Below are 26,761 nucleotides of genomic sequence, written 5' to 3'. Positions count from 1 at the left end.
TTATATTAACAAACTAGAAGATAAAATGGTACCTTTATCTAAAAATGCAGAGAAAGCACTTAATGAATTTCAGCTGCCATTGTTTATTTTAAAATACACATAGATTAAACCCACCCATACACACACATACATACACACACAAGCTGAATAAAAGAGGCTTTTACCCTGGGGAACATTTCTAACTAGGAAATCCAAGAGCACCAACAGGCAGTATTTGAACCAATGCGGACAGGTCGGTATGACTAAGTACACGGTTCCAACACTGAAACCCAATACCTTCTCTACACTCAGCAGTAACCAGTCAAACTAAGAGAAAAAAGAAATCCTTCATAACAGCTCCAAAAATATTGTCACCTATTATAAAACTGACAAAAATTGAGCCATACCTTTATGGGGAATCTATAAAACTTTATTCAAAGACATAATTTTAAATCTCGGTGTCTTTCTGCTTCCTCCTCCTCCCGTTTTTAAGAGCAGTTAAAATGTTTCTTTGTTGCTTCCCGTTTTGTCTCCCTGTACACTTCTCGAGGGGCAGGTCCTTATTTGTGGCATTGCTCACTCTCCCCACCTAATGCCCCCACCACGCTCAGCACACGAGGTCCACTTGTAGTCGTAAAGCACCGAGGAACCTAAAACGCCCGCTAGCGCGTTTTCTCTATTTACTTGATGCACGGACGCAACAATGTACAGAAAATGCTCCAACGCCTCCACGAGACAATGCTCCGCCCACGACCCCTCCTGGCCAATTAGAACGGTTCGCATGTGTGACGTTATCCTCCCATCCCAGGCCGCACGTGGTGGTACCTTCCGGCTTCAGGCTGGTTTTCTTCCCTCCGCGGGCCAGTGCGGCTGCGCGCTGCGCTCTGATTGGCCAAGAGCTGGTGGGCTGCGCGCGCAGTCGCTGCTCGGTTACTAAGGGCGGGAGCCCAGCGAGGGCGCCGGCGGCTTTCTCCGTCTCAGGCCCGCGACGACGCCTGGGCGCTCGCCATGCCGAACCGCAGGGCCAGCCGCAATGCCTACTACTTCTTTGTGCAGGAGAAGATTCCTGAACTGCGCCGACGAGGCCTGCCTGTGGCCCGTGTGGCAGACGCCATCCCCTACTGCTCGGCGGACTGGGCGGTGAGGCCGAGGGCGGCGGCCGGGCAGTTGGGCCGCGCTTGGGCCTGCGGGAGGACGTGAGGACGGGAGGGCGAGGCCAGGGCCTGCAAGGGGCTGGAGGGCGAGGCCGGGCGAGGCCGGGCCAGGCCAGGGAGGGGACAGGAGGGTTAGGGCTCCACCTGGGCCTGCAAGGGGACGGGAGGGCGAGGGCTGGGCCAGGTCCTCACGCTGCCTCTTCTTGTCCCCCCTCCAATCTTCTCAGCTTCTGAGGGAGGAAGAAAAGGAGAAATACACAGAAATGGCTCGGGAATGGAGAGCCGCCCAGGGAAAGGACTCCGGGCCTTCAGAGAAGCAGGTGAAGGAAGGAAGGCTCCTTATTAAGGATAATGGTGGTGGTGAAAGGCCTGGGGAATCCCTGCCTGCAACTTGCAGGCTTAAGCCTTGATCAGCACTGGGAGTGCTTTGGTATTCAGGAGTCGCACTGGATGATCTCTAAATTTCCCTCTCATTTCTTTTGTGACAAAAGCTTTTTAATTTTTGGATGCTTAAAGGTAGTTTGGAGGATTATTTTAAAATATCACCTAGAACCAAGCCAGGTGCTGTGTTTTAAATTTTGGAATAACAGGACTTGGATATTTTGGTGACTGTTATCTTAGCTGTTAATGGAGCTTGTTAGGGTAAATTTCTGAGTAGTTGAATGTTGAAGTACTAAAAATTTGTCTTGCTTATTTGTATCAGGAAAGTACTAGGTAATTATAAAGGTTTTTTTCCCTTTCCCTCTGTTCTTTCCATTCTTAAACTGCTATTGAATAAAATTCAAGAGAGTTTTGCATGTTTTAGGTTTGAGGAATTTTATTGTTAGTTTTGAGTAGAAACTCTAATCAGTTGAATTTGTACTTACATTTGTGACCTTTGATTTTTTTTTTTAAACTAATTTCTTCTATTTCCCTTTAAAACTTCAGGTGTGTTGCATATATACCTCTTATGGGACTTGGAGTCAGCACAATCTGGTTTTTAAGTATTAGAATTCTTTGGGGAATGGTGTTCTGTTGGCCACTGGCCTGGAATAGGTGGCTCAGGAAGAAGAGCTTAATCATTAGTGGACAAATGTCCTTCAGTAAAAGTTGAGTTTGTTATTTACCATTCACCTTCTGATTTAGCATATTTATAGATTTGCACTGTTGGCTGCCTTTGAATGTTGGTGTTAGTGACAAATGTATATAATTTTTCATTGGTTTTATTGGTTCTGAGAAATTTCTGATATAATGTATGGATTATTTTGAAATTATTTTGCTAAATTAAAATATTTGATCTAGAGCATCCATCAAATTTTGAAGTGTGTGAATGGTGATTCTCTTCCTCTTTAGAAACTCATTTCCACACCACTAAGGAGGCCAGGCATGCTTGTACCAAAGCAGAGTGTTTCACCCCCAGATATGTCAAGTTTGTCTCTAAAAAGTGATCAAGGTAAAGTATTTCCAAAATATTTTGCTTGAATTTAAATACCCAAAACACTAATGATGTGTTGATCAGTAAAAATATTTTACTTTGACCCTCCACTTAAAAGTAATTGACTACAAATGTTTAGATATTATAACTTTATATAACTTTTAATAAAAGATAATTTGTATTTGTTGAAATATACTGGAGAGCTTTTTGAACAAATATGGTCTCTTGATTTCTGCCATTCCAAACATGGTTAGACGAAGATACTTATATTTGTTTATAACTAAATACTTAAATACACTTAAGTTATAAAGATGGACAGGAGGAGTAAATTTTTGAGATCTATTATACCACGTTAATGACTATAATTAATAAAAATTTGTATTTCAAAGTTGCTAAGAGTAGAATTTAAATGTTCGCATGACAAAATATGTGAGTTGATGGATACAGGTATGTTAATCAGCTTGATTTAATCTACAGTGTATACATATATCAAAATGCATTGTATTCCATAAAGACATACAATTATTATTTTTCAACTAAAAATAAAGTTAAATAATATCCTGCAGGAGTATAAGGGTAAAGGTGAACTAACAGCAGAGAAATCGCTAATAAAGGGTTGTTGTTATTCCTTCTGACTTTTTATTTATTGTGGTCTGTCTTTAACACCTAATGAATGTTTAACATTTGTCTTAAATGTGGTCAGTCCTGGTAAATAGAAAACTTCACACATTCATTCATTTTTTTTCTTTCTCATTTACAGTCGGTCTTACATATATTGATAAAAAACTTAGAAGGAATGAACTAAATATTGCATAGTTTACAGAGTTTTTCTACATCCATTCTGCTTGACTTTATTTCCTTTTTATTTGTTGAATATGGGTCCTGAGAGTCTAGACTATGTGTAGCTGATTTATGTAGTTTTAATAATTTTGTCACTTTAAACAGTGGTTACTACAGTAATTCTTGATAAATGTAATTATAAAATTTTTGACTTGTTTATTTGGTATAGTACATGATTTTCTCATTTCAAGCTCACTCAGGAATTTAGGAACACAAGGAAATTGGTTCCAGAACTTTCTTCTCCTTGAACTAAAGAGACTTTTTTGGGAGGGTAAATTTAAGACACTGATTTGTTCTTTTTGTCTTACAATTTTTTTTCTTGTAGCTCTCCTTGGAGGCATTTTCTACTTTTTGAACATTTTTAGCCACGGCGAGCTGCCACCTCATTGTGAACAGCGCTTCCTCCCCTGTGAAATTGGCTGTGTTAAGTACTCCCTCCAGGAGGGTATCATGGCTGATTTCCACAGTTTCATAAATCCTGGTAAGTGGCCAGTGAGCGTAGATGCTAGATCACTAGAGCATACTTTAAAAAAAATTTTTTTTAATTTCATTTATTAATGGTATTTGTTTTCTTAAAAGCTCCAATACAACTGAGTTCTTAAAATGTAACAAGAAAAACTGTTAGGAATTAGATGTCAATCAACATGGGGTTGTTGGTGTAGGCTTTTAAACTTAAGTAAGTCAGCATTGGTGGAACCTGCCACATGCTTTTCTGTAGTCTTACATTTGGATCACTAGTTTTATAAGTTGCTGTTTGTAACCTTGAGGAAACTACCAAACCATTAGCTCTTTGGGTGGGGAAGCAGATGAGAGCGAGGAAATAGGCTAGCACTCAGATTTTATTAGTGTCTCCCATATCCCTGGCTCCACCCCCAGTAATAGCAAGGTGGTTCTGAAGACACAGGATTTGGACCAGTTCCCAGGAGGGTAGGTGGAAGTTAAGAGAGCATCATCTCCTTGAAGGTAAGAAGAGAAATTTGGGAAAAGAACTTTGACTTTAGTTTTGTCAATTGCTTTAAAATTAATTAGGACATCTCATTTTTTTATTATATGAAAAAACTAATCATCCTGCTCATACTTGTGGGCAAATTCTTGGATAGTCATCATTGCCTTCGGTTAAAAAACAAATACTGAAGGTTTGTTTTTTGTATTTTCACATAATAAAAATTAACCTGCACATGCTATCACTTGCAGTATCACTGTAGCACAAGTAAAGAACTTCCAAATTTCTGCTTCTCTCAAAATATTTTGTATTACAGGAGAAATTCCACGAGGATTTCGATTTCATTGTCAGGCTGCAAGTGAGTATTGAGGAGTGGGAGAATATAGGAGCTAATATGTGCTGCCTGGTTAGATTGTTCCTTTAGCACGTAAGACAAGCTGGGGAGGTGAGCTTCATGGAACTGGAAGATGGTGTCTACAGTCTTTGGAAACTTTAAAACTTTTATAAACTTGTAGTATGTTATCTTTTCAGAGGGTGGTTTTATTTATTATATGCTCTCTATTCTTGCATTTCAAGATCTGCTTTTAGTGGCCAGATACTTGGAAAAGTCTTTTGAGAAGGTCTCATTATCAAGATTTAGGGCCATTTACAAGGAAAGTCCATATGAAAAAAAAAAAAAAAAAAAAAAAAACTAAGTTTGTGCTTCAAAAATAATGGAGTTGAAAAAAGAAAATAGTTTGAGTTTTTAGATGAGGAAAGCAAGTTTTTAAATATTTTGCAATCAAAGGTATGACTGTATATACCAAATCTTTCGAACTAAGCTCTTTCCTAGAAACCATGTTTTAAGCAGTTTCCAGTTGAATTAGATTGAAAGTCATAATATGTGTATTTTTAAATTTAGATTAATTAAAAAGTATCATTGGTTGGTTAAGGCCCATTGAAAGATTTCTGTATTTAAAGTTTTTTTTAACTTACAAATGTAACCTGTAGAAGTGTTTGTAATTAAAAATACATTTTTCAAGTCTACCATAAAAGCAGCTATATTGTAATTCTTATAATGGTGTCTTTTCTATAAATGACAATATTTTAGACTCATTTTTACTTCTGTATTTGATTTTTTTTTTTTCCTGGTCTTGTGAAGAATATGTACTAACTCATTTTTTATTTGTCTTCGAACCGGTATTGTAAGTTGTGGAATATATTTAAGATTGTTTTTTAGTAGGTCCCCTTATATAGTTTTTAATGGATAAATAGTTTGTAATATAGAAGAAAAATTCAGCAATTGCTTTGAAGTTTAAACATGGCTAATCTCCCCAAGTGTTATATCATCTGAGGTTATTGAACAAAGAAGATGGTAGTTAAAAAGATAAATAAACAGAAACTCAGCCAGTAAACTAATTTACATTTTTACTTAGGCTTTGTTTCTGGTTTGTTCATCTCTTCAATACATTGGAATCCCTACTGTGTACCAATCAGCTGTTGAGAGTGTCACTGGTTTACTGTTCTGTGCTATCTTGATTCTGATAAGCCCTTTTTAAAAAATCCATTTTAAGACCACTTTTACAACATTTTCAATTTAACCAAGTTAACAAAGTGTACTTTCAAAAAAAAAGTCTTTTAAAGACTAGGAATGTTTTCTTAATTTATTATTCAATCCAGTTGAAACTGAGCACAATGTTTCTCATTGAGGGAATCTTAAAATGTTTGGAGCTCACCAATTTAAGCATGTCTTAAATTTTGAATTTGATAACCCTGGGAAATGTGCCAATTAAATACCATAAATGACTTATTAGAGTGACAGCTATGTCGACATAATAACTAAAATGCCTGTGTTAATGTAATTGAGCTGATTGGGAGACCACCATGTTTCCTACAGGACACACAGGAGCAAATTTACATGTGTATGTGGACCATTTACAAATAGCTAAATACCATGCATCTAGCTCTTTTGTGAAGTATATGTAAGTAACAGCAAGTGAATGCTACCTGGGCTTTAGAATCAAAGAATTTCAGGATTGGAGGGATTTTGATGTGAAGTCCAGTTCCCTTACCTGTAAGGGTAAAAGGACAGGAGGCAGACCTCTATGGATTCAGAGAAGCCTTTATTCCTTGGTGGACTTGGGCGCCATGGGGGCCCATTTTCCGAATGGTGAAAATGGCCATCAGTTACAGAGGGGATTTTGGTTTTATAGGGCACGATGATGTAATCATTGGGAGCTGTGTAGGTGCAGTTTTGACAGTCGGGCTTGTTGAATGGGTTAAAACTTTAATTTAGGAAAGTAGTTGTAAAAAGGTTGAAAAATCATTGTCTGGGGAGATAAGAGTCCAGATCCCAGGGATGAGTACTCAAATCTTGCCCATTGGTATTTGCTGTGCTTCCATTTAGGACTAATTAACTGTGGGGGAAGATCATGGTTTAGGGCCCAGCATTCAGTATCCGCCCATTTCCCCCAGCGCCCATTGTTCCTTGGCCAGTTTTTCCTTCCTCTTCCCAAACCGCACCTCTCCATTTTTTCTTTGGAGGCTATGTTTTCCATAACCCTTCACTGCCCACTGCTGTTTTCCTCTGAAGAGGTATTGCAGGGTCTGTATGAGTGTGGGGTCTTGGTTCTTCAGCCAGACCAGCTCAGCTTCTTTTCATTTTACTGGTTAATGGCTTTCTTTTGAGAAGTTTTACTTTGAAAGAAGTAGAGCCTTGAATTTGAATACTGATGTTAGCTTTCTACACTAAAAATCCATCTACTTTTCAAATGAAGCTTCATAACACACACAAAAAATATAACACTCTTTTTAAAAGGTAAAGATTATTAATGGGCAGCCAGGCATGGTGGGTGATGCCTGTAATCCCAGCTCCTCAGGAGGCTGAGGCAGGAGGATTGCAAGTTGCAGGCCAACCTGGGCAACTTAATAAAACCCTGACTCAGAATAACATTTTTAAAACTGGCTGGGGTATAGTTTAGAGGTAGAACAGATTATGTGCATATAACTGTACTTGTGTTTAATTACATGTTGTCTTTTACCCATTTTTCTATTGAACTATTTTTCTTTATTTTTAAGGTTTAGTGTGTATTTTACCTGCTTACTGATTTTTGATTGTGTGTAGATACCTATTTTCAGTTCATGCCTTGTGTATTTCATGCTCTTTGGTGTCTGCTAATAAACAGAAGTCTTTGTTTTCAGTTTACCAAATGTACTGATCTTATCAATTGTGAGTTTTATGTTCTATTTAATAATTTCTCTGTACCTGAAGTTATAGAGTCAGTTTCCATCTTACTCTAAAAATTAAAAAGTTTTGGTTTTTGTATTCAAGTCCTTATTCCATTTGTATTGACTTGTTTATGGTTTAAGGTACAGATTGTTTCATTTTTCTCCATGTGGATCATCAGTAGTTTCAGGATCATTTATTGAGTAATCAGTTAGTTCACCAGTAGGCAGTGCTGCCTGTGTACTGTCAGGCTTCTGTTGACACGTGTCTTCTGTTTGTTCTATTGTTCTGCTTGTTTTTGGTGCCAGTGTCATATTCTTAAACATAATAGTTTGATAATACTTAGATCAGTCCCCAACCTTGTTCTTCTGGAATATTATGGCTATTTTTGACTCTTTAGTCTTCCACATACAACTTTACAATCAGGTTTTTGTGTTTACCAAAAAGCCTTGTTGGGATTCAAATTGGAATCACCTTTAAATCTTTAGTTCATTTTAGAGGAAAATGCTATCCTTATAATATTGAGTATCTAAACATATGTGACACTTCTTCGTTTTCAGATCTGTAATATCTTTCAATTTTATAATTATGGTAGTCTTATCTTAATACCTCTGTTAAATTTATATTTTGTCTTACCTTTTTTGTTGTATTTTAAGTGATATCTTTTGAAATTACATTTTCTAATTGTTTATATTTTTTTCCCCCACCCACCATTAAACTTTTGGGTTTTTGTGAATTCCTTAAGTCATATCTTTGCTCTTCACTTTAGCTGCCTCTGTTCATTTTACTGGTTAATGGCTTTCTTTCTACAAGTTTTACTTTGAAAGAAACAGTGTGTTACTTCTGGATCATTTGGTGGATTCATTCCTAGTGTTTTGAGGAACCTCCATGCTGATTTGGATAGTAGTTGTACTAATTTACACCAACAGTGTAAAAAGTTAATCCACATCATCTCTAGCACTTTATATTGTTTGTATTCTTGATAGCTCTGTGCTGTGACTGGAGTGAAATGAACTCTCAGGGTAGTTTTGATTTGCACTTCCCTAATTGCTAATGATGTTGAACATTTTTTCCACATTGACCATTTGTATTTCTTTGTTTGAGAATTGTTTGTTTAGTTCATTTGCCCACTTATTAATTGGGTTGTTTCTAAGTTTTTTTGAGTTGTGTATTCTGGATATTAATCCTGTCAGAAAAGTAGCTAGCAAAGATTTTTCTCCATTCCGTAGGTCACATTCTTAATTGTTTCCTTTGCTATGCAGAAGTTTTTAAATTTTTAATTTGGTGCCATCCCATTAACACTTTTTATATTTTGGGGAGGGAAGGGTGTGCCAGGGATTGAACTCTGGGCCACTCAACCACTGAGCCACATCCCCAACCCTGTTTTGCATTTTATTTAGGAATAGGGTCTCACTGAGTTCCTTAGTGCCTTACTTTTGCTGAGCCTGGCTTTGAACTCGCCATTCTCCTAAGTCTTCCGAGCTGCTGGGATTGCAGGCATGTGCCACTGTGCCTGACCCCATTAACTCTTGTTACTGTAGCTCTGTAGTATAACTTGAAGTCAACTAGGATGCCTCCAGCATCGCTTTTTTGGCTTAGAATTGTTTTAGCTATTCTGAGTCTCTTAATCCTTTTTTTTTTTTTTTTTTTTTTTTTTTTTTTTTTTTTTTTTTAGAATGGGGGATTAAACCCAGGGTACTTTACCGTTGAGCTACATCCCCAACCCTTTTTATTTATTTTGAGATAGGGTCTCACTAAGTTGCTGAGGCTGATCTTGAACTTGGAATCCGCCTGTCTCAGCTTCCCAAGCCCCTGGGATTAAAGGCGTTTGCCACTGTGCCCGGCTGGGTCTTTTATTCTTCAGAATGGATTTTAGAACTATTGAGTTTTGTGAAGAATGTCATTGGTATTTTGAGGAGATTGCATTGAATCTGTATATTGCTTTTGGTAATATGGCCTTTCTGAACAATATTCTGCCTATCTGTGAGCATGAGAAGTCTTTCTTCTGTGTCTTCCATTTCTTTCTTCAGTGTTCTATAGTTTTTATCAGAGGTCTTTCACGTTCTTGAGTATTTATTCCTAGATACTTTTTCTTTTTTCTTTTAGGCTGTTATGAATGGGATTTTTTTCCTGATTTCTTTCACCAAATTCAAAATTGGTATATAGGAAAGGTATTCACTTTTGTATGTTGATTCTGTAACCTGCTCTTTTGGTGAATTTATTAACTCTCACAGTCTTGGAGCTTTTTGTATCTTCTGAATATAGGATTATATTATCTGCAGACGGCAGTAATTTAACTTCTTCCTTTCCTATTTATATCCCTTTTATTTTCTTGTTTAATTACTCTGACTAGAATTTATAGTCCTGTATTAAATAGGAGTGGTGAGAGTGGACATCCTCGTCAGTAGTGTTCCAGATTTTAAAGGAAATGTTTTCAGTTTTCCCCAACTCATTGTGGTGTTGGCTTTGGGTTTTTTGTGTATAGCCTTTATGATATTGAGGTAGTTTCTTTCTATCCCTAGTTTAAGTGTTTTTTTTTTTTAATTATGAATGGGTACTGAAGGCTTTCTATGCATCTGTCAAGATGAATAAGTGATTTTTGTTCATATTCATTATTCATTATTTTGTCTATATTCATTTATTATTCACATATGTTAAACCACACTTAACATCTCTGGGATAAAACCAAGTTGGTTGTGATGTACATTCTTCTTACTATGTTGTTGAAAATGATTTGCTAATATTTTATTAAGGATTTTTGCATCTAACTTCATCATGGATACTGGTCTGAAGTTTTCTTTCCTTGATGTGTCCTTACCTGGTTTTGGTATGAGTGTGATACTAGTTTCATGGAATGACTCTCAAAAGTGTTCATCTCTTTCTGTTTCCTGGAATGATTTGAGGTTCATTGGCCTTAGTTTTTCAAAATTTTGTAGAATTCAGCTGAGAATCCATCTGGTCTTGGACCTTTCTTTGTTGGAAGGCTTTTACTACTGTTTCTATCTCTTGTTAGTTATTGGTCTGTTTAGGTTTTCTGTCTTCTTGATTCAATTTTGGCAGGTTGTATGTCTATAAATATATCCAATTATTCTAGGCTTCCCAGTTTATTGAAGTATAAGTCTTCAAAATAGTCCCTAAAGCTCCTTAGGATTTCTGCAATGTTTGTGGTGATTCCTCCTTTTTCATCTCTAATTTTATTAATTTGGATCTTTTTCTTTTGGTTGCTTTGGCTAAGGGATTATCAATCTTGTTTATATTTTCAGACTGAATTCATCGTGCATTCTCTTACAGTTCTTAATTTTATATTGAAATTCATAATTTGAACTTGTCAAATGTAAACATAATTATTTATCAGGAGTACCTGTAGATATTATCAGCTTTGTTATTCTTGTCTTTTTGTACCTGATTATAGAGTATTTGAAAAAAATAAAGACTTCAGAGTAATTGAGGACCTGTAATATTGTTATCTTCCTCCAGAGAAGAGTTAGCTGTGCTTCTTTGTGACACTTAGAAGATCTAGAAACCCAGACCTCCAAAATGGCAGAAGCACATTACTCAGCCATTGCTTCCTCTTGTGGAACCAGCAAATGACCCAGGGGAAAATTCCCCAAGAACTAGCCTTACCCCTCTGGATTTCTATATTCTTCTGTACCTTGACTTAGTAATTCCTATTCCTTACTGTTGTGTGCTGTTGATATCCTCAGGGTCTTTTGCTTTTTCCTGGAAAGTTGGTTTAAATTATTTGGTCTGTTTTTTTTTCCGGAGAGTCTTCATCATACAGCCTCTTAAAAAGTAGTCATTACTGTTCTGTTCCCCAGTCCTATTAACAAAACATTCATGAGAGGCAGCATGGGAATAGTGAAAACACTGCAGCTTGCTCACCTAACCCTGTGTTTGGACCCTGACCCTACTGTTCACCAACTGTTAACTTTCTCTACTCATTTCTGGGATTCTTAGTAGTCTTTATTTTTGTATGTATCATCAGTCTTCTAAAGTGGCTACAAGATTGTGAGTTAAAATATGTTAAGTACCTAACCATACCCACACATGGTACAAGTGCCTAAATATGAGCTGCCCACTACTCTCTTCTTATACTCCTACTTCTAGATTACTCTGTAATATTTATATTGCACAAAGTTTGAACTTCTGCCTCCTTTTTATTTTCTTCAGGTGATTCTAGTCACAAGATTCCTATTTCAAACTTTGAATTGGGGCATGACCAAGCAACTGTATTACAAAACCTTTATAGATTTATTCATCCAAACCCAGGGAACTGGCCACCTATCTACTGCAAGGTAATTTCCAGTTAAAAGCTCTTAAGGTATCCATTTAGATACCAGAGGATCCACAGAAAGCACCTAGAGAGAGAATTCTTGCCTGGGTATTAACTGTGTGTGTTAAATTAATTCTGAATGGTTTTCAGAGTGATTAATATAATTCCCTTTCTTTTAAATTCCTCTGATTTGGGAGGGATTTTGAAGACTACAAAGCCGAATGTATTTTTACTTGGATATATAACATATTTTCTGAGGTTTTCCTTCTGAAATATTTGCAGTGTTGTTTTACCCCCTGAAGAATGGATGCTCTATTCTGAACACCTGTCATTCCACACAAGATTACCTTTTATTGAAAACTCTCCATAGCATTCACCTCCTTTTTTGTAATATTGAGAGAAAACTACATTTATTTTCTCTAAATTATTCTGAGCTAGGAGTTAGAGAAATTGGGTTTTAATTTTTATACTTAGTAGTGTAATCATGAGCAGGTTATATATTTTTCTTCTTAACAGTTTTATTCACTTGCCTATCCTAAGTCTCACTTTGTTAACATTGCTAAATGTAACAGGTTAGTAATAACATTAGCTTTTTCTAATGTATGTCACTTTTTTAAAATAGTTCTCATTTAGTTGTCAGATTCTTCAGGCTCTTTTCCCTATACCCCCACAACCCATTAATTAATTAAAAGCAACTCAAGGTAGGCATACAATACAAGTAATTTTTTTTTTCCCCTCCAGTCTGATGATAGAGCCAGAGTCAACTGGTGTTTGAAACGAATGGCACGGACATTAGGTAAGTAAAACCTGGGTCAGTGCAGAAATGTGTTATAATACCTGTCTGTTTCCATTTTGATACACACATTCACTAATTGTATGTGTTTTGTCTGTTTACTTATGAAAGAATTCAGGCAAGATCTAGAACTTCTCACCGTAGAGGACCTTGTAGTGGGGATCTATCAGCAAAAATTTCTCAAGGAGCCCTCTAAGACGTGGGTTCGAAGCCTCCTAGATGTGGCCATGTGGGATTATTCTAGCAACACAAGGTATTAATAGTGATTTTAATAACATAATTACTTTGACTTCTTTACTGAATTATATTTTCTTAGAATTGATTTTTTTTTTTAATGTGGTAGGCTGTTGTTTTTGCCTTTTTGAGCATTTCTTTGAATGTAAGATTCCATTGGTTAGAAGATTGCAACTTTGTGTACCACTGAAAACAAATGGAACTGCCAAATAAACTGACTGTTCTCTCTTATCAACTTAGAATTTCTGTATAAAGAAAAGAATGTTTTTAGATTCGTTACAGATTTATTACATGAAACATTTTTATACTTACTGATAAAGGAACATATAAAATGAATACATTGAAGCATTTTTTATTTTGAAATCTCAGATTCACTGAGAAGTTGCAAGAATAGTACCCCATTCTTTCAGATTTCCTAGTTGTTAACATTTTTGTACATTTTATTTATAATTTTGTCTCTACACACTTAACCACTTGAGAGTAAGTTGCTGTCATTGTGACTCTTTTCATCTAAATACTTCCTTGTGTTTCCTAAGAATAAGGACATTTCTCTTATATTACCATAATACAGTTACAAAATCAGGATATTGCCATTTACACAATACTGCTGCCTAATCTGAAGACCATATTCATATTCTCAGCGGTTTTCAGAGTGTTAGGTTTCAGCACTGTCTAGAGCAAAAAAAAAAAAAAAAAAAAATCGAGTCCAGAGTCCAGTCTAAGATCTCAAATTGTACTTTGTATTTATGCCTCTTTAACAGCTCCTTTAATCTGTAACAGTTCCTCAGTCTTGTCTTTGACTTACATGATCTTGACATTTTTTTTGGAGAGTTTAGTCCAGTTGTTTTATAGTATGTCTCTCAGTTTGAGTTGGTTTGTTTTTCCTCATTGTTAGCTTAAGGTTATGCATTTCAGCCAGGAATACTACAAAAATGGTGCTGTATTCTCAGTGTGCCATTATCTGGAGGTATGATGTCAGTTTGTCCCATTCCTGATGATCTTAACAGTTATTTGCTTAAGACAGTGTCTGTTAGAGTTCTTTGAAAAGTTACTTTTTCATACCTTTTAAATATCTTGTGGGGAAATGCTGTGAGATTGGATCTCTATTCTGTTGCTCCAATTTTCATACACTAGTTTTAGAATTCATTGATTTAGTCTAAATCATTTACTACTATGTTTGTAAAATAGTGGGTTTTCTAATTTGATTGTTTCTTTTGCATTTTTGGAATTTTGTAAGAAAGAGCTTTTCCTTTTTACCCATTTCTTTTTCATTTGTTGACGTTAGTATAACTCATGGATTCCTATTTTATTCAGTGTAATCTGTTACTACTACAGTGATTATTTGTATACTCAGATTGTTCCATATATATGGCCAGTGGAAGTCCCTTCAAGCAGTGGGTTTTTTTGTTGTTTTTGTTTGATTGAACCCAGAGGCACTTAACCACCAAGTCACATCCCCAACTACCCTGTTTTTCTTTTTGGAGACAAGGTCTCACTGAGTTGCTGAAGCTGTCTTTGGGATTCTCCTGCCCTCAGCCTCCCCTGCCACTGGGAATTACAGGCATGTGCCACTGTGCCTAGCTTCAAGCAGTGGTTTCTGTGTCCTTCTGACATTGGCTCCTCATTCTTCAGGTGCTTCTTTGATTTCTGGCACATTATTTTTCAGACTCACCTTGTACTTTTTTCTGCTCCACCCTGAATTAGCTATGTTTCCAACCACCTCTGGCTCCATATAGTGGAGGAGGGTGTTTTGGAGATAGGATCTGCACTAGGTGTGCTGATCCCTTACTAGAGTGTCATGGATTCTAGGTCTTAGTGAAGAAAGCCAGGAAATACATGTGTGTTTATACACACCCTCCATATATATTCTTATGTAGCTGTATCTCTTATTTATCTCTGTATCTTGCCATGAATTTGTACTGAACCTAAGTTCCAATCCAGTACCATAGAGTTGTCTTGCATTTTCTTTTGTGCTTCCTTTCTCTTGAGAGTAAGAAACTTGGATTTTAATAATTTTTACTTCTTTGTTCAATCCTCAAGTGCATTTTTTTTTTTTTTTTTTTTTTTTTTTTTTTGGTGCTGGGGATTGAACCCAGGGCCTTGTGCTTGCAAGGCAAGCACTCTACTGACTGAGCTATCTCCCCAGCCCCTCTCAAGTGCATTTGAAAGTAGGTTCAGAGTTACTGTTACAAAACAAAGGAAATGGCAGTTATGATTTGTTTATAGTTGTTTTTATCAGGATTATGGAGTCAAAGTAATTTGTTCAGAAGTTACTTGAATTATTTCTTCTTTTTCACCTTCAGTGTAGTTAAATTATGTGTTCAAAACAGTAAAGTTCATTTTCTTGTTTGTATTCAGTTTTTTTTCCAAATTTGTTGATTTAGTTATTGTTTGAAATTGTGAAGTATTACCATTGTTCTGACAAAGTATATTCAGACACGTCACTCCATAACTTAAAACTGAACCCCTTATAATGTTGAGTTCTATCCAAGGACGAGGGATGTCTTCCCATTGATCAAATCTACTTTTGTGTCTTATAAATACATTTAAAATTTTTCCCACACAGTTTGCATATATTTGGAATTGGAAAATTTTGGGGGGCAGTTTCTTGATGACTTTATTTCTTCTCTGAAAATGGGTTTGTTTAGACTTTCTAATTCTAATGGAATAAATTTTGATAAATTGTGTTTTTGTAGGAAATTGGCATTTTATGTAGATTTCCAGTATTTGTTTACAGGTCTGCAAAGAAGGTATTCTTTTGAAATTTGAAAAATTTCTTCTGTTTTAAGTGGTTATCTCATTTCTTGTATTTCTGTGCTGTCCTGTTTTTACTTAAACAATTCAATGTGTGTTGTCTAGATCTGTTTTGTGTTTTGTTTTTGTTCCTCATTTCAGCTTTTATTCTCTGTGCTTTGTGGTTCTTTTTCTAGTTTGGGGGCCAAAATTTAATTCACTCATCTTGTTTGGTTTTTCATCATTGTTTTCTGTGGATCCCATATTTTCATGGGTCATTTTTAACAAGTTCTCTCATTTTCTTGACAAAGCTTATAAATGTCCAGATGGGCCATTCTGGTTTTTGTTTCTGCTAGCAAATTATGTTACTTTTGCATTGTGACCAAAGAGTATTATCTGTTACATTATTAACTTTATGGAATTACTGGGCCTTAGGTTGTAGGGGTTTGTTTTGTTTTGCTTTTGCTTAGTATATAATCAGTTTTTGTGACTGCTCTGTAATATGAGAATATGTGTTATTTTTCAGGGTGTAGCACTTGGCTGTATGTTCATAAGTTCTGCATTGATTATTGGCTTTCTGTTACTGTGACAAATGCCTGAAACTTCATTTTGGCTCACAGTTTTGGGGGCTCCAGTCCATGATGGCTTTTGGGCCTCTGTTGATACAGTGAATCATGGTGGGAGTATGTAGTGGAGCAGAACTGTTGACTTCTCTGAGAAGTAAAAGGCGAAGAAACTTGGCCCTCAATCCCTTTGGAGGTCACACCCCCAGTGACTTGTTGACCTCCCTCTAGACCCCACCTCTTAAAGTGTCTACCACCTCTCAATAGCACCAAGCTGGGGACCAAGGTTTTATTAGTACATAGACCTTTGTGGGCATAGTCCAGATCCAAACTATAGCAATTATGTTGTTTGGATTTTCTTATTATTTTAGTTTGACTTACCCTATTGTTCTATCTTGTATTGAGAGTGGTGTTTTAGTCTTACCTAACAACTGTGTTTCTGTATCTCCTTATATCTTTTCTAGTTTTGGCTGGTTGCTGTGTTTTTTGGTGCCTGTACATAAAAAAAAAGTTTGTTCAACTTTGGTGTAGCGGATTGATGAAAGGCTTACAGGAATAGTATTTCCTGTTTTCATGCAAGTTTAAGCCTTTTTCTAATGTTTCACACTTTATATTCTTACATACTACTCTATTACTTTGTGTTTTCCTTTTGTGACATTTGGTCTGTTAATTCTCTTGGTCTTAGTTATCTGATGTTTTTTTTCCTGGAGACCTTAATGTTTTTCTTCTGTAGAGTCAGTTTGCTAGGATGTCTCTGAGTTCATTGCTGCTGAGCTATTTCCGTCTGCCAGGCTCTATTTCTGAAGACTTTTCTTAAATTGTAGTTTATTAGTAAGTTCTTTTCCACTGTTTAATTTTTCTTCTTAAGGGAGCCTAGTGTATGTAGATTCAATCTTTTTACATTTTGGTTTCTTTCTTCGACACTTTTTACTCTTTTTAATAGTTTATTCTCATGCTAGTTTTCTGCTTTTTTCAGTTTATTAACTTTGCAAATGAATCTGTTCTTCCTTGGTCAGGTGCTTTTTTTCCCTTATGATTTTGAAGTTTTCCTGTTTTCTGAGTTTAGTCAGCACTTACTTATTTTTATTCATTACTGGTTGTAGTTTTGGTTTCTTATTCAGACTGTTTCTATGTCCTCACATTCTCATTTGAGGGCACATACTTCAGTGTGGAATGTTCTCTTCTCCCTCATGGGTTTTGGGGGGATGGTAGTTGAGATGCTATCACTGAGAAATGTTTCGATTTTCATTTTTGGTTTTCTTTGTATTTCTTTCCTTCTGTAGAAAAAGATGTGCTGTTCCTTAGGGTTTCCAGGTGGCAGGTGCTGTGATTTGGAGAGGTTTGAGACTTCAAGAGCTCCCTCTTCTGTCAGTGTAGAAGTATACACATTCCTTAATGAGTGGTTTCCAGGATGGTGGGATTATGGGTCCTTCATTTTGTTTTGTTTTGTCCTACAAGATCTTAAATCTTTGCTTTCTGTACCCAGTTCGTGAGGGGTTCTTCTTCCCCTCTTCGTTTAGCACAGGCCCTTTCTTGTAGTCAGTGCTCTGTCTACCAGGACTGTCTCAATGTTATGTAAAAATTGAATTTTCTCTTTATGGGGTGATTTTAATTTAATCTCGGGCTCTCCGTTTCCTTTCTCTCTTTCCCCAGTTTTCTTCTGGATTCAGCTCTTCACATAAAGGCTTGGAATGAGAGATTGAGGAATTGTTCCATTGGAATTTAAAGTTTTCTTTTTTTCTGTTTATAGGAAATTGAGCTTTATAGTGTTCTGATTTCTTGTTATGTTGTAGGTATTGATTTTGTCTACTGTTTTGTTTTTTTTTTCTTATTAATCATTGAAGTTTATAGGTAATCTGTTAAGATGTTTGGATTTGTGTACATTCCTGCAACCATGGGCTAAATTATTTCTAAGCTTTCACACTTATTTCTAAGACTTCACATTCAGGGCTGGGTTTGTAGCTCAGTGGTGAAGTGCTTGCCTAGCATGTGTGAGGCACAGCATTCACTCCTCAGCACTGCATAAAAATGAAGGATTGTGTTCATCACAACTGAACAAAATATTTTTAAAAAAGATTTCACATTCATTATTAAGTGGTGTCCATGTTTTCATATGTTATTCTCTGCGTCAAGAGTGCTGGTAAGGCAACATTGCTTAAGAGAACCCCACTATTGTCTCTGGAATGTTTTTCCTAGCTACTGACACCCTTTCTGCAAGTATTGATACTGGTCTTTCTTGACTTTGTCAGAAGAGGTCAGTAGAAACTTTTCAGAAATAAATTAACATTTCCTCCAATAATCTTTCAATAATTTATTGATAAAAATGTTGAAGGACTGCAGTTTTCTGGTTATCATAAAAAGTAATCATCAAATTTGTTTGCTTAGGCCATAGTAACTATCTTGACTGTCCAACAGCAGTTGTAGAATATTTTTATGTGCACAGTGGATTCCATATTCAGTTAAGATGTGAAAAAAACATGATTCATAATTGAAGAAGTAGAATTCAGTAAAGTAAGCACACGGTGGAACAAGAGCAGGGGTTAGCTTTGGTGTGATGCATTCTTCAAGGCCTGTGCTGGGGTTTTGTTAAGAGAAAACTATTCCTGTGGTATTTCAGGCACATTAGTAAGGCAGTGCTTTGGCTAGGAAGCGCTGCCTGTCACTGAGCTTCACAGTGCAGTCAGATTCTGACACATAGTATTTTACAAGGGAGTGTGGGCTGTCCTGAACTCAAACTGGTTCAAACATGCTAATACAAGTAAGAGGACTCATTTCAAACTCTTCTCTCAGACATCTATTAAGACTTAAGTTTGTAATAAAATTTTGATAAAGTGTCTCAATTCTAGGACTAAATGGTAAGTTTATATTGGTGAAATAATTGCAACCAGAGTATTAAATTTTATAAGTAAGCTGACTGTTATTAACTGTTATGCTATTTCAAAAGGTAGAATATTTAAAATTTTTATAGATCTCACATTATCTTGATGCTTCCTATAGTAATTCCCGTTGGATTAAATTCAGTCTCACCTGCTGATGAAAACAGGTACAGCCTTTATTTAACCATATTGAGCATCTCCTCAGTGCCAGGCAGTTGTGCTAAGCACTGTGCTAAAGGTGTAGACAAAAAGTAATGTGATCCTTGCCTCTGTGAAGCGACCAGTTAAGAGGGAGGAAGGACATGGGTTAGTGGTTTTAAAATAGGAATTTTAGCTTGTGATAAGTGCTAAGAAAGAAATGAACAAGATACCCTTGATGTTAAGAAAGGTAGACGGCTTTATAAAATGGTCAAAAAACTTTTTTTTTGAGGGTTATAACATTAAAACTAATAACTGAAGCAGGAGAAAGATGAAATGAGGAGGGGCTCAAGGCCTTGTTAGCCATAGGAAGGAATTTTGTCAAGTAGTGAAGTGTGGTAGGTTAGGTTTCTAAAAGATGTGAGTATTTAATGGTTGTATTGGAAGGAGACAAATGAAGTATGGAGCCTATGATAGATAACCAGGCAAGCAGTGACTTGGCTTAGGTAGTGAAGTCAGAGGTGGGGAGGAATAGGTCGATTTCACGTTTTAAAAATCAGTAGGCCTTACTGGTAGACTGGGCACAGGGGAGAAGAATAGAAAGATGACGACTAGGTAGAGAGGAGCACATTTAACATGTTCAGAGACACTGGTAAAGATGGACCCTGCAGTATGCAGACAAGATCACTTAGGCAGAAAGAGAAGACAACTCAGCACATCCCTAACAAGCTTTGACATACTAATGTGGACAGAGGCTGAACTTCTGAGACTTCAGTACCCCTCAATGTACAGTTATGATATTAAGAAGTTGTCATAGCCACTGTCAGTGTTAACGAGGGAAAACCTGGGATCCTGGATACAATGACTGCAAATTTCCTTGAGTTACTCTCTGAGCCCTCTGTTTTCATTCCCTGGATTATTTCTTCCTTTGGTGTTTAGTTGTGGTCTGTTCTGGACTTTTTCATGTTGCAGGCTTTCCTTCAAGTCTGAATGTTCTTAGTTATTTTCATATTAGAAATGAGGCTTCAAAGCCAAATAAGTATCCATCTTGTTCAGTGGGGTTATCAACTGAATAGATTTGGCTGTAGGGAAATAAGACAAGCGATCTTGATAATAAGTTAGAAGCAGAATCCTAGTTCCCAGAATATAGAGACTTTGCTTCAGGGTTCCAGCAACCAGTTTTGCTGTCTGGTTCTCCAAGTATAGTTAGTTCACTCCTTTGCATGGAGTCGAAGAGGCCCACTGTTCTTTGTACAGAGGTTTAGCCTCAGGTCTCACTTCTCTGTCTGGGTAGAGACACATCCTCTTGAGAGTTCAGTGCCTCTTTTGAGTTCTGATAGGCAGATCTTCTCTTGCTACTTCTGTTAACCCTGAAGCATATCAGTTATTGTTCTTTTTCCATGAATGTGTTAAATCTCTTCATCTCTTCCATGGAGACCTTTATCTCTTTCGTAGACATGAACCTTTTTTTTTTTTTTTTTGAACCTAGGGCTGCTCTACAGCTGAACTACACTCCCAGCCCTTATTTTAAAATTATATTTATATATTTATGTTTCTATTTGTCTTATTTATTTTTTACCTTATTTAGGTAGGTAGGTGCTGGGGATTAAACCTAGGAGTGCTCTACCACTTAGCCACATTCCCAGTTCTTTTTATGTTGAGACATGGTTCAAGCTACCCTTGAACTTGTGATCCTCCTGCCTCAATCTTCCAAGTAGCTGGGATTACAGACATGTACCACTGCACCTGGCTTACTATTTGTATTTTTTTTTGTCATTTTCAGAGGGTCTCAGGAACAATAGGAAATGATTTTGTACATATATTTAATTCACCACTTTAAACTAGAAGCCCCAGGAATAGTAGTATTCAGAGATGTAGTTTTATATTTTGACATTTTTTTCTTAGTCCAGTTTAATGAACTTTTTTTTTCACAAAAGGGAGTTTATTAAGCAAACAGTGTCTCCCTGCAGGGTAAGAGAGAAAAATGAGAGGAAAGGAGAAAGGGCGCGTGTGCAGGAGAGTGAAATGGAGGAGATAGCATGAAAGCGAGGAGGAGAGAGAGATGCATGAGAGTGAGGAGAAGAGAGAGACTGAACTTCTTATACTTAACAAAAATTTGGGTAGCTCTTGTACTTAAGGCATTAAACTAGGTTCTGAGTGAAGTATGGAGAAGTGACATGACCATCCTTGCCCTCTGCCCTCTGCCTCATAGGAGCAGTTGGGCATGTGAGAACCAGTCTAATGCACTAATTTCTAGTAAGGAGAGAATCAAAAGGTGATGATAGAAATGAGAGAGAAATCAGTGTAAGAGTTTAAAAACTATGAAATGCTTTATGGAATTAATGTTTGATTTGGTTCTTATGGAAAGATGGATAAAAATTTCTTTGAGCAGAGATTTCAGTTGAAAGGAGAATTTTTCTACAAGGTTCAGAAATGACAGACTTCAGAGTGAAGCACAGACATTGTTTAAGAAAAACTAGTGCATCCATTTGACTAGAGCATTACATAGCTGTAGTTGGGTGGTTCTAAAGTCAGGGTTAGCCTTGAAAAGAGGAAGGAATCATAACCCTGAAACAGGAGGGCGGTAGACCACTGGGACTTCATATTGCACAGCTCTGGAGGAGTGAAACAGTGTTGGGAGCTTTGGGAAGAAGCTGTGAACTTAACTCCAGAAAATGTAACACTCTGCGACCTGATGTTAGAATTTTGGAGTGGATTTTCATAAAAAACACACATCTGAGACAGGTTACAGTTGGAACTAGATTTGAGGCTGCAGAGTGAATATTAATAGCTCAACAAAGTACATAGAATATCTGATTTTCAACAGATTTACAGAATGAACTTTATTAGAAGAGCACTCATTTTTAGGAAATAGGTATGATTTGGAAGTAGGAAATCAAGAACTATCATTGAAAACATCACATCGGTACTATTTTCAATAGTAGTATAATTGTAGATTGAAGTCGTTTTTCCCTGGGATCAGTATTTTGTAAGTTTGGTTGATTGATTTTAATCCTTGAGTATATTGTCAGTTTTTCAATTTCACTTCAGTTTGATCTCCAATGGAAAGTTTGTGTATGAGGTAGGTACCTTTGGGCCTCAAGTTCTAGACAAGGAGCAAAACCAAGTGGAAACTAACAGTTGCTTGGTTGTGTACAAACTTAGGTTTAGTTTTTTTAACTTAAGTTTAGGCTTCATTTTGAAGGTTTATGAAGAACATTTACTGGATCACTTTTCTTTGGAAACAGTGGGAGAGTTTTAACTTTAGATAGTCTTCCATTCTGTTAAATAACTGTCATTAGTGTGAATGCACATCACTGACTTTTTATACTTACTGCAGAGCATGTTTGCAATTTGAGATGAAGATTCTTGCTACATTTATGCCAGCTTTGCATTATGCAAATAATGCCGTTCTGAATCTTAATAGGCTGTGAACTCAAATGAAAAGACCCACAGGTTTATAGTGGTACTCGTCGTATAGCATTGTGTTGAATCACACAACTCATTTTGGCCAGTTCTTCTCCAGCATCACCTCCTGAGAACTCCACTCAAACACCACCACCTCAGTGAGCCCCTTCCTAACATTTATATCATTCCTTATTTTTTTCTTCCTAGAATGTGTCATTATAACTTATTGTCTAATTTACTATGTATTATGCTCACATATTTTGGTCAGTCTCCCCACTAGAAAGTCAGTTTTACTGTGTTATCATCTCATTCTTTCAACACTATATCCCTAGTGCCTAGAACAATGCCTGACAAACAGTATGCACTCAATAAATGTTAAATGTTTACATGTTACCTTTAGTCATGGCTGTGCCTCTAGAACACCCATTTTATTTCCAAGTAAAGTTTAACTGTTAGGTTTATGTGTACTTTGTTTAGTATCATGACTGCATCAAATGAGATAACATAAAATCTGGGTTTAAAAAAAAAATCTTGTGTGTATTAAATTTAGAAACCTTAATCTTTGAGTAATAGTGTGAGTTTTTCTTAAATTATTTCAGCTAGGCAAGCTAGAAGTCTGGCATGTGAAGACCCTTCAGCAGTGCTGCTTCAGTGAGGATATTAAGGTCCATTTTTTTGTACAGGTGCAAGTGGCATGAAGAAAATGACATTCTCTTCTGTGCTTTAGCTGTTTGCAAGAGGATGGCGTAAGTTGGGGAAGGAGTTTCTTCATAATGCTGCTCTTCACACTGAGTTCTTCTGTGCCTGTTTTGCTTGCTCTTGGGCAGGTGAGGTGGGTCTGTTCACCCACCTTACTGTAATTCTGCTAAAAAGCAAAGGTGGTTGTTCATGTTCTTCTGTACTTTTGTCCATGCTACCACTCACCTACACGTTTCAGTAAATCTTCACTGAAACTTTTCCTCCTTGGAGTCCCGAGGGCTAAAGGACAACACTTTTTGTGAAGGTGCTCCAAAAGCATAGACTTTGCTTTTTGTCTTTTAGTGAAAGCACCGGAGTCCCAGATCTCTGGGGGCTCTGGTAGTCTCTTCACTTCACAGGCAATGGTGCATTCTGAGGACTAACTATTCATGTTTGTAGCTTTATTTCTGCTTCAGCCCTCTCATTTCCTTAAGCATTAGAGGATCCTTAAGCATTAGAGGATCTTTACCCTCACACCTGTTCTTTAAAACAAACCTAAAATATAACCTGGCAATCAGGAGTTTGCTTACTATTAATGAACTTTTATGATACGAATTTTACTGCCTATTCCCATCTTATTTCTAAATCTCTAAATTTTCTTTTTTTCCCCTTCATTTAAGAGCAGTATCTCTCAGATGCTTTAAGAATTTTAAAATGTGAATGTTTTCAGAGTGAAATGGACGAGAGGAATATAGTGGACTTCGTCTTCCTTCTTTTCACAGGTACTGCATCAGCAATTCCCTGGCTACTCTCTTTGGAATCCGGCTCACAGGCGCTCACGTACCACTGCAGGATTATGAGGCCAGCAGTAGTGTGACACCCAAGATGGTCGTGCTGGACGCAGGGCGCTACCAGGTGAGGAGCCTTGGCACCAGCAAAACCTGGATCCCCAGCTGCTTCTGGGGGAGTCTGTTTGCCTTTTTGTTCTAACTAGACTTTGGCTCTCCTCTCAGGACACTGTTTCTCAAACGATGACCTCCTCCTCCTCTTCCTTCATCTTGGGCTTGCATTTGAAGTAGTTGTCCTTGACTTCAGCTCCAGGTTATTCCTTCTCCCTAAAACCTGTAGGCTTGATTCTCATGCTCTCTAGGCAGTAGTACCTGACATCCCTTTTTGGAGTCAGTACGCACTTAAGTTGGTCCTCATTCTTAGAGCAATACTGGCTTGGAAGTTGTTTTCCTGTCAAAATTCTGCAGTTTCCCCATAGGTAATCTTTCCAGCTACCTGACCTCTCAATTTCTTGACTTGCCCTCCTCCATTGTCTTCCACCATGGAAGTTTTCATTGCTGTGATCATACTCTAGACCCCAAAGGTACCGTCTTCGTTATCTCCATTTCAGACATCCTTCTTTGTGACCATCTTCCTCTGGTAACCTGGCGCCAGTGATTCTTTGATGTCTGTAGGCCACACGCTTATTTTTATCTCCACTGTTTTACACTCCTGTGGACCATGCATTGCACAACCCCAGGGTACCTCTCACACATGGGAAGGTGCAGCCTCATGTTACCTCTTTCCATCCCAGCTTAGATTCTTTGGTCTGTCACTTCTTCCTTGCACACATGGTCATCTCCATTAACCCTCTTTTCTTTTTCATTCTTGGTTGACAAATACAAACCCTGATTAACTCTTCACCTACCTTATGGATGATACTGGAAATAAACCACCCTATACTTGATACTGGAAATAAACCACCCTGCTGATTGGTCTTTCTTCATTTCCATTACCACCAGCCTCAAGAGCCATTGATGTTGTCTGGCTGTTATCTGTGTCTCTAGTCTGATTAACTCTCTCACTCTCCTCGACACTCTTCCACCTTCCATCACCTCTTCCCTCACCCCTTCTCTAGCTGACCCTGATACCTCCTCTTAAATTCTGAGAAAATAGAAGCAATCAGAGAGATTTTCCACCTGTTCCTACCACCCCTCTTAGCTGCATGTGCCATGTCCTCTCTTTTATTCCTGTATTGAGTGAATTGACTCTGTTCCTATCTAAAACTGATCTATTTATACATTAGATCTCTTTATTTTACTAGTCAAGGACATAGCTACAGTAACATATCCCTCTTTCTTGTGTCATGAGGGTTTCCCTCTGTTCTGAATCTTATCAGCCAACAGCCTCATCTTTAAAAAACAAAAAAAGTCCAGGTGCGATGGTACACATCTGTAATCCAGCAAGTTAAAGTCAGCCTCTGCAACTTAGTGAGACCCTGTCTCTAGATTAAAATACTACAAAAAAAAAAAAAAAAAACCAGGGGCACTGTGGGGATGTTGGCGATGTGGCTCAGTAGTTAAGCACCCCTGGGTTCAATCCCCAGTAACAAAAAAAAACAACAATGAAAAAAGAATTGACCTTGTAATTCCTAATTTCCCTCCAGAGTACCCTATTTCTCTCCTCCCCTTTACAGCAAAAGCTGATAGACACTGGAAAATTGTTTGGGTCTTAGTTTGTATTTGTAAAGAGTAATTTGAAGTAGACCATCCAATATTTGGTAAGAAATAAACATTTCCCCCCAACCTGGGTATTTTTCCGTTATTTTACAGAAGCTAAGGGTTGAGAGTCCAGGATTCTCTCATTTCAACTCTTCTAATCAGGAACAAAGGTCAAACACAGCCACTGGTAAGCATCTTAAATTTTATAATAATGTACCTTATTGAGGCCCCAGCTTACTAAGCATCATGTGCTTCTAGATAAACTTTAAGATATAGGAAGTTTGTTGAATTGGGTGTTTTATTTGGCATTAGCACCTTAGATAATTTAGATGTGTACATTTTTGTGTCATTTTGATGGAGTCTTATTCCTCAGACTTTTGTTCAGGGTATTAGAAAAAAAATTTTGTAGCCTCTGTAGTTGTATAATTTTGATGTGGTAATATATCTTTTGGGAGATAGGAAACTTTAAAAAGCTAGTAACATGAAATTTCAAGTAGTGCCTGAAGTACTTCAATTAGGGTTTCCTGCTCTAAAAACAAAAGGAAAATTTTTGTTCCACTTTTGCCTTTACTTAAGAATGTCTCCTATTTCTGATCCATTTAAACAAAGCTTAGAGGCTTACAGTACAATGAGAGTCAGCTAATTAAAGAACCTCTTTAGAGTAAAATCACTACATTTATTTTATTTTATTTTCAATATCCTAGGTGATTACCCATCTGGGGTGAAAATTTCAGGCCAAAACAGCAATGTTCGAGGAAGAGGGATTACCCGCTTACTAGAAAGCATCTCCAATTCCTCCAGCAATATCCACAAATTCTCCAACTGTGAGACCTCACTCTCACCTTACATGTCCCAAAAAGACGGGTACAAATCTTTCTCTTCTTTTTCTTAATGATGGTACTTTTTTCAATTTCTGGAAAAATAACAGGCCCAACTTCCCTTCTGACTACAGTCGTATTAAACAAACAGATCACATCAATGATAAATGTCACTACTCTAGATACTACGTAATTTGTAAGGAAACTGTTTCATAGATTAAAA

The 26,761-nt window shown here is 37.1% G+C and overlaps 1 protein-coding gene across 2 annotated transcripts; it reads left to right on the top strand.

Annotated features, from left to right (window-relative positions):
- The first annotated feature begins 987 nt into the window (after nucleotides 1-987).
- Nucleotides 988-26,612, top strand: Mael (maelstrom spermatogenic transposon silencer). 2 transcript variants are annotated; one of them, XM_047521548.1, is made up of 12 exons: nucleotides 988-1,119; nucleotides 1,361-1,453; nucleotides 2,466-2,565; nucleotides 3,713-3,868; nucleotides 4,647-4,688; nucleotides 11,706-11,830; nucleotides 12,550-12,604; nucleotides 12,713-12,854; nucleotides 23,237-23,299; nucleotides 24,014-24,146; nucleotides 25,832-25,907; nucleotides 26,425-26,612. In XM_047521548.1, exons 1-12 carry the CDS (start codon nucleotides 988-990, stop codon nucleotides 26,610-26,612), a joined length of 1,305 nt encoding a protein of 434 aa, XP_047377504.1. The 2 variants fall into 2 exon arrangements, with proteins under 2 accessions (XP_047377504.1, XP_047377505.1); XM_047521549.1 differs by lacking the exon at nucleotides 1,361-1,453.
- The last annotated feature ends 149 nt before the right edge of the window (nucleotides 26,613-26,761 follow it).

This window comes from Sciurus carolinensis, chromosome 12 (genome assembly GCF_902686445.1).
Source record: "Sciurus carolinensis chromosome 12, mSciCar1.2, whole genome shotgun sequence".
Classification (NCBI taxonomy): domain Eukaryota; kingdom Metazoa; phylum Chordata; class Mammalia; order Rodentia; family Sciuridae; genus Sciurus; species Sciurus carolinensis.
Note: the sequence above shows the minus strand (reverse complement) of the source record. Positions and strands in the feature narration are given on the sequence as shown.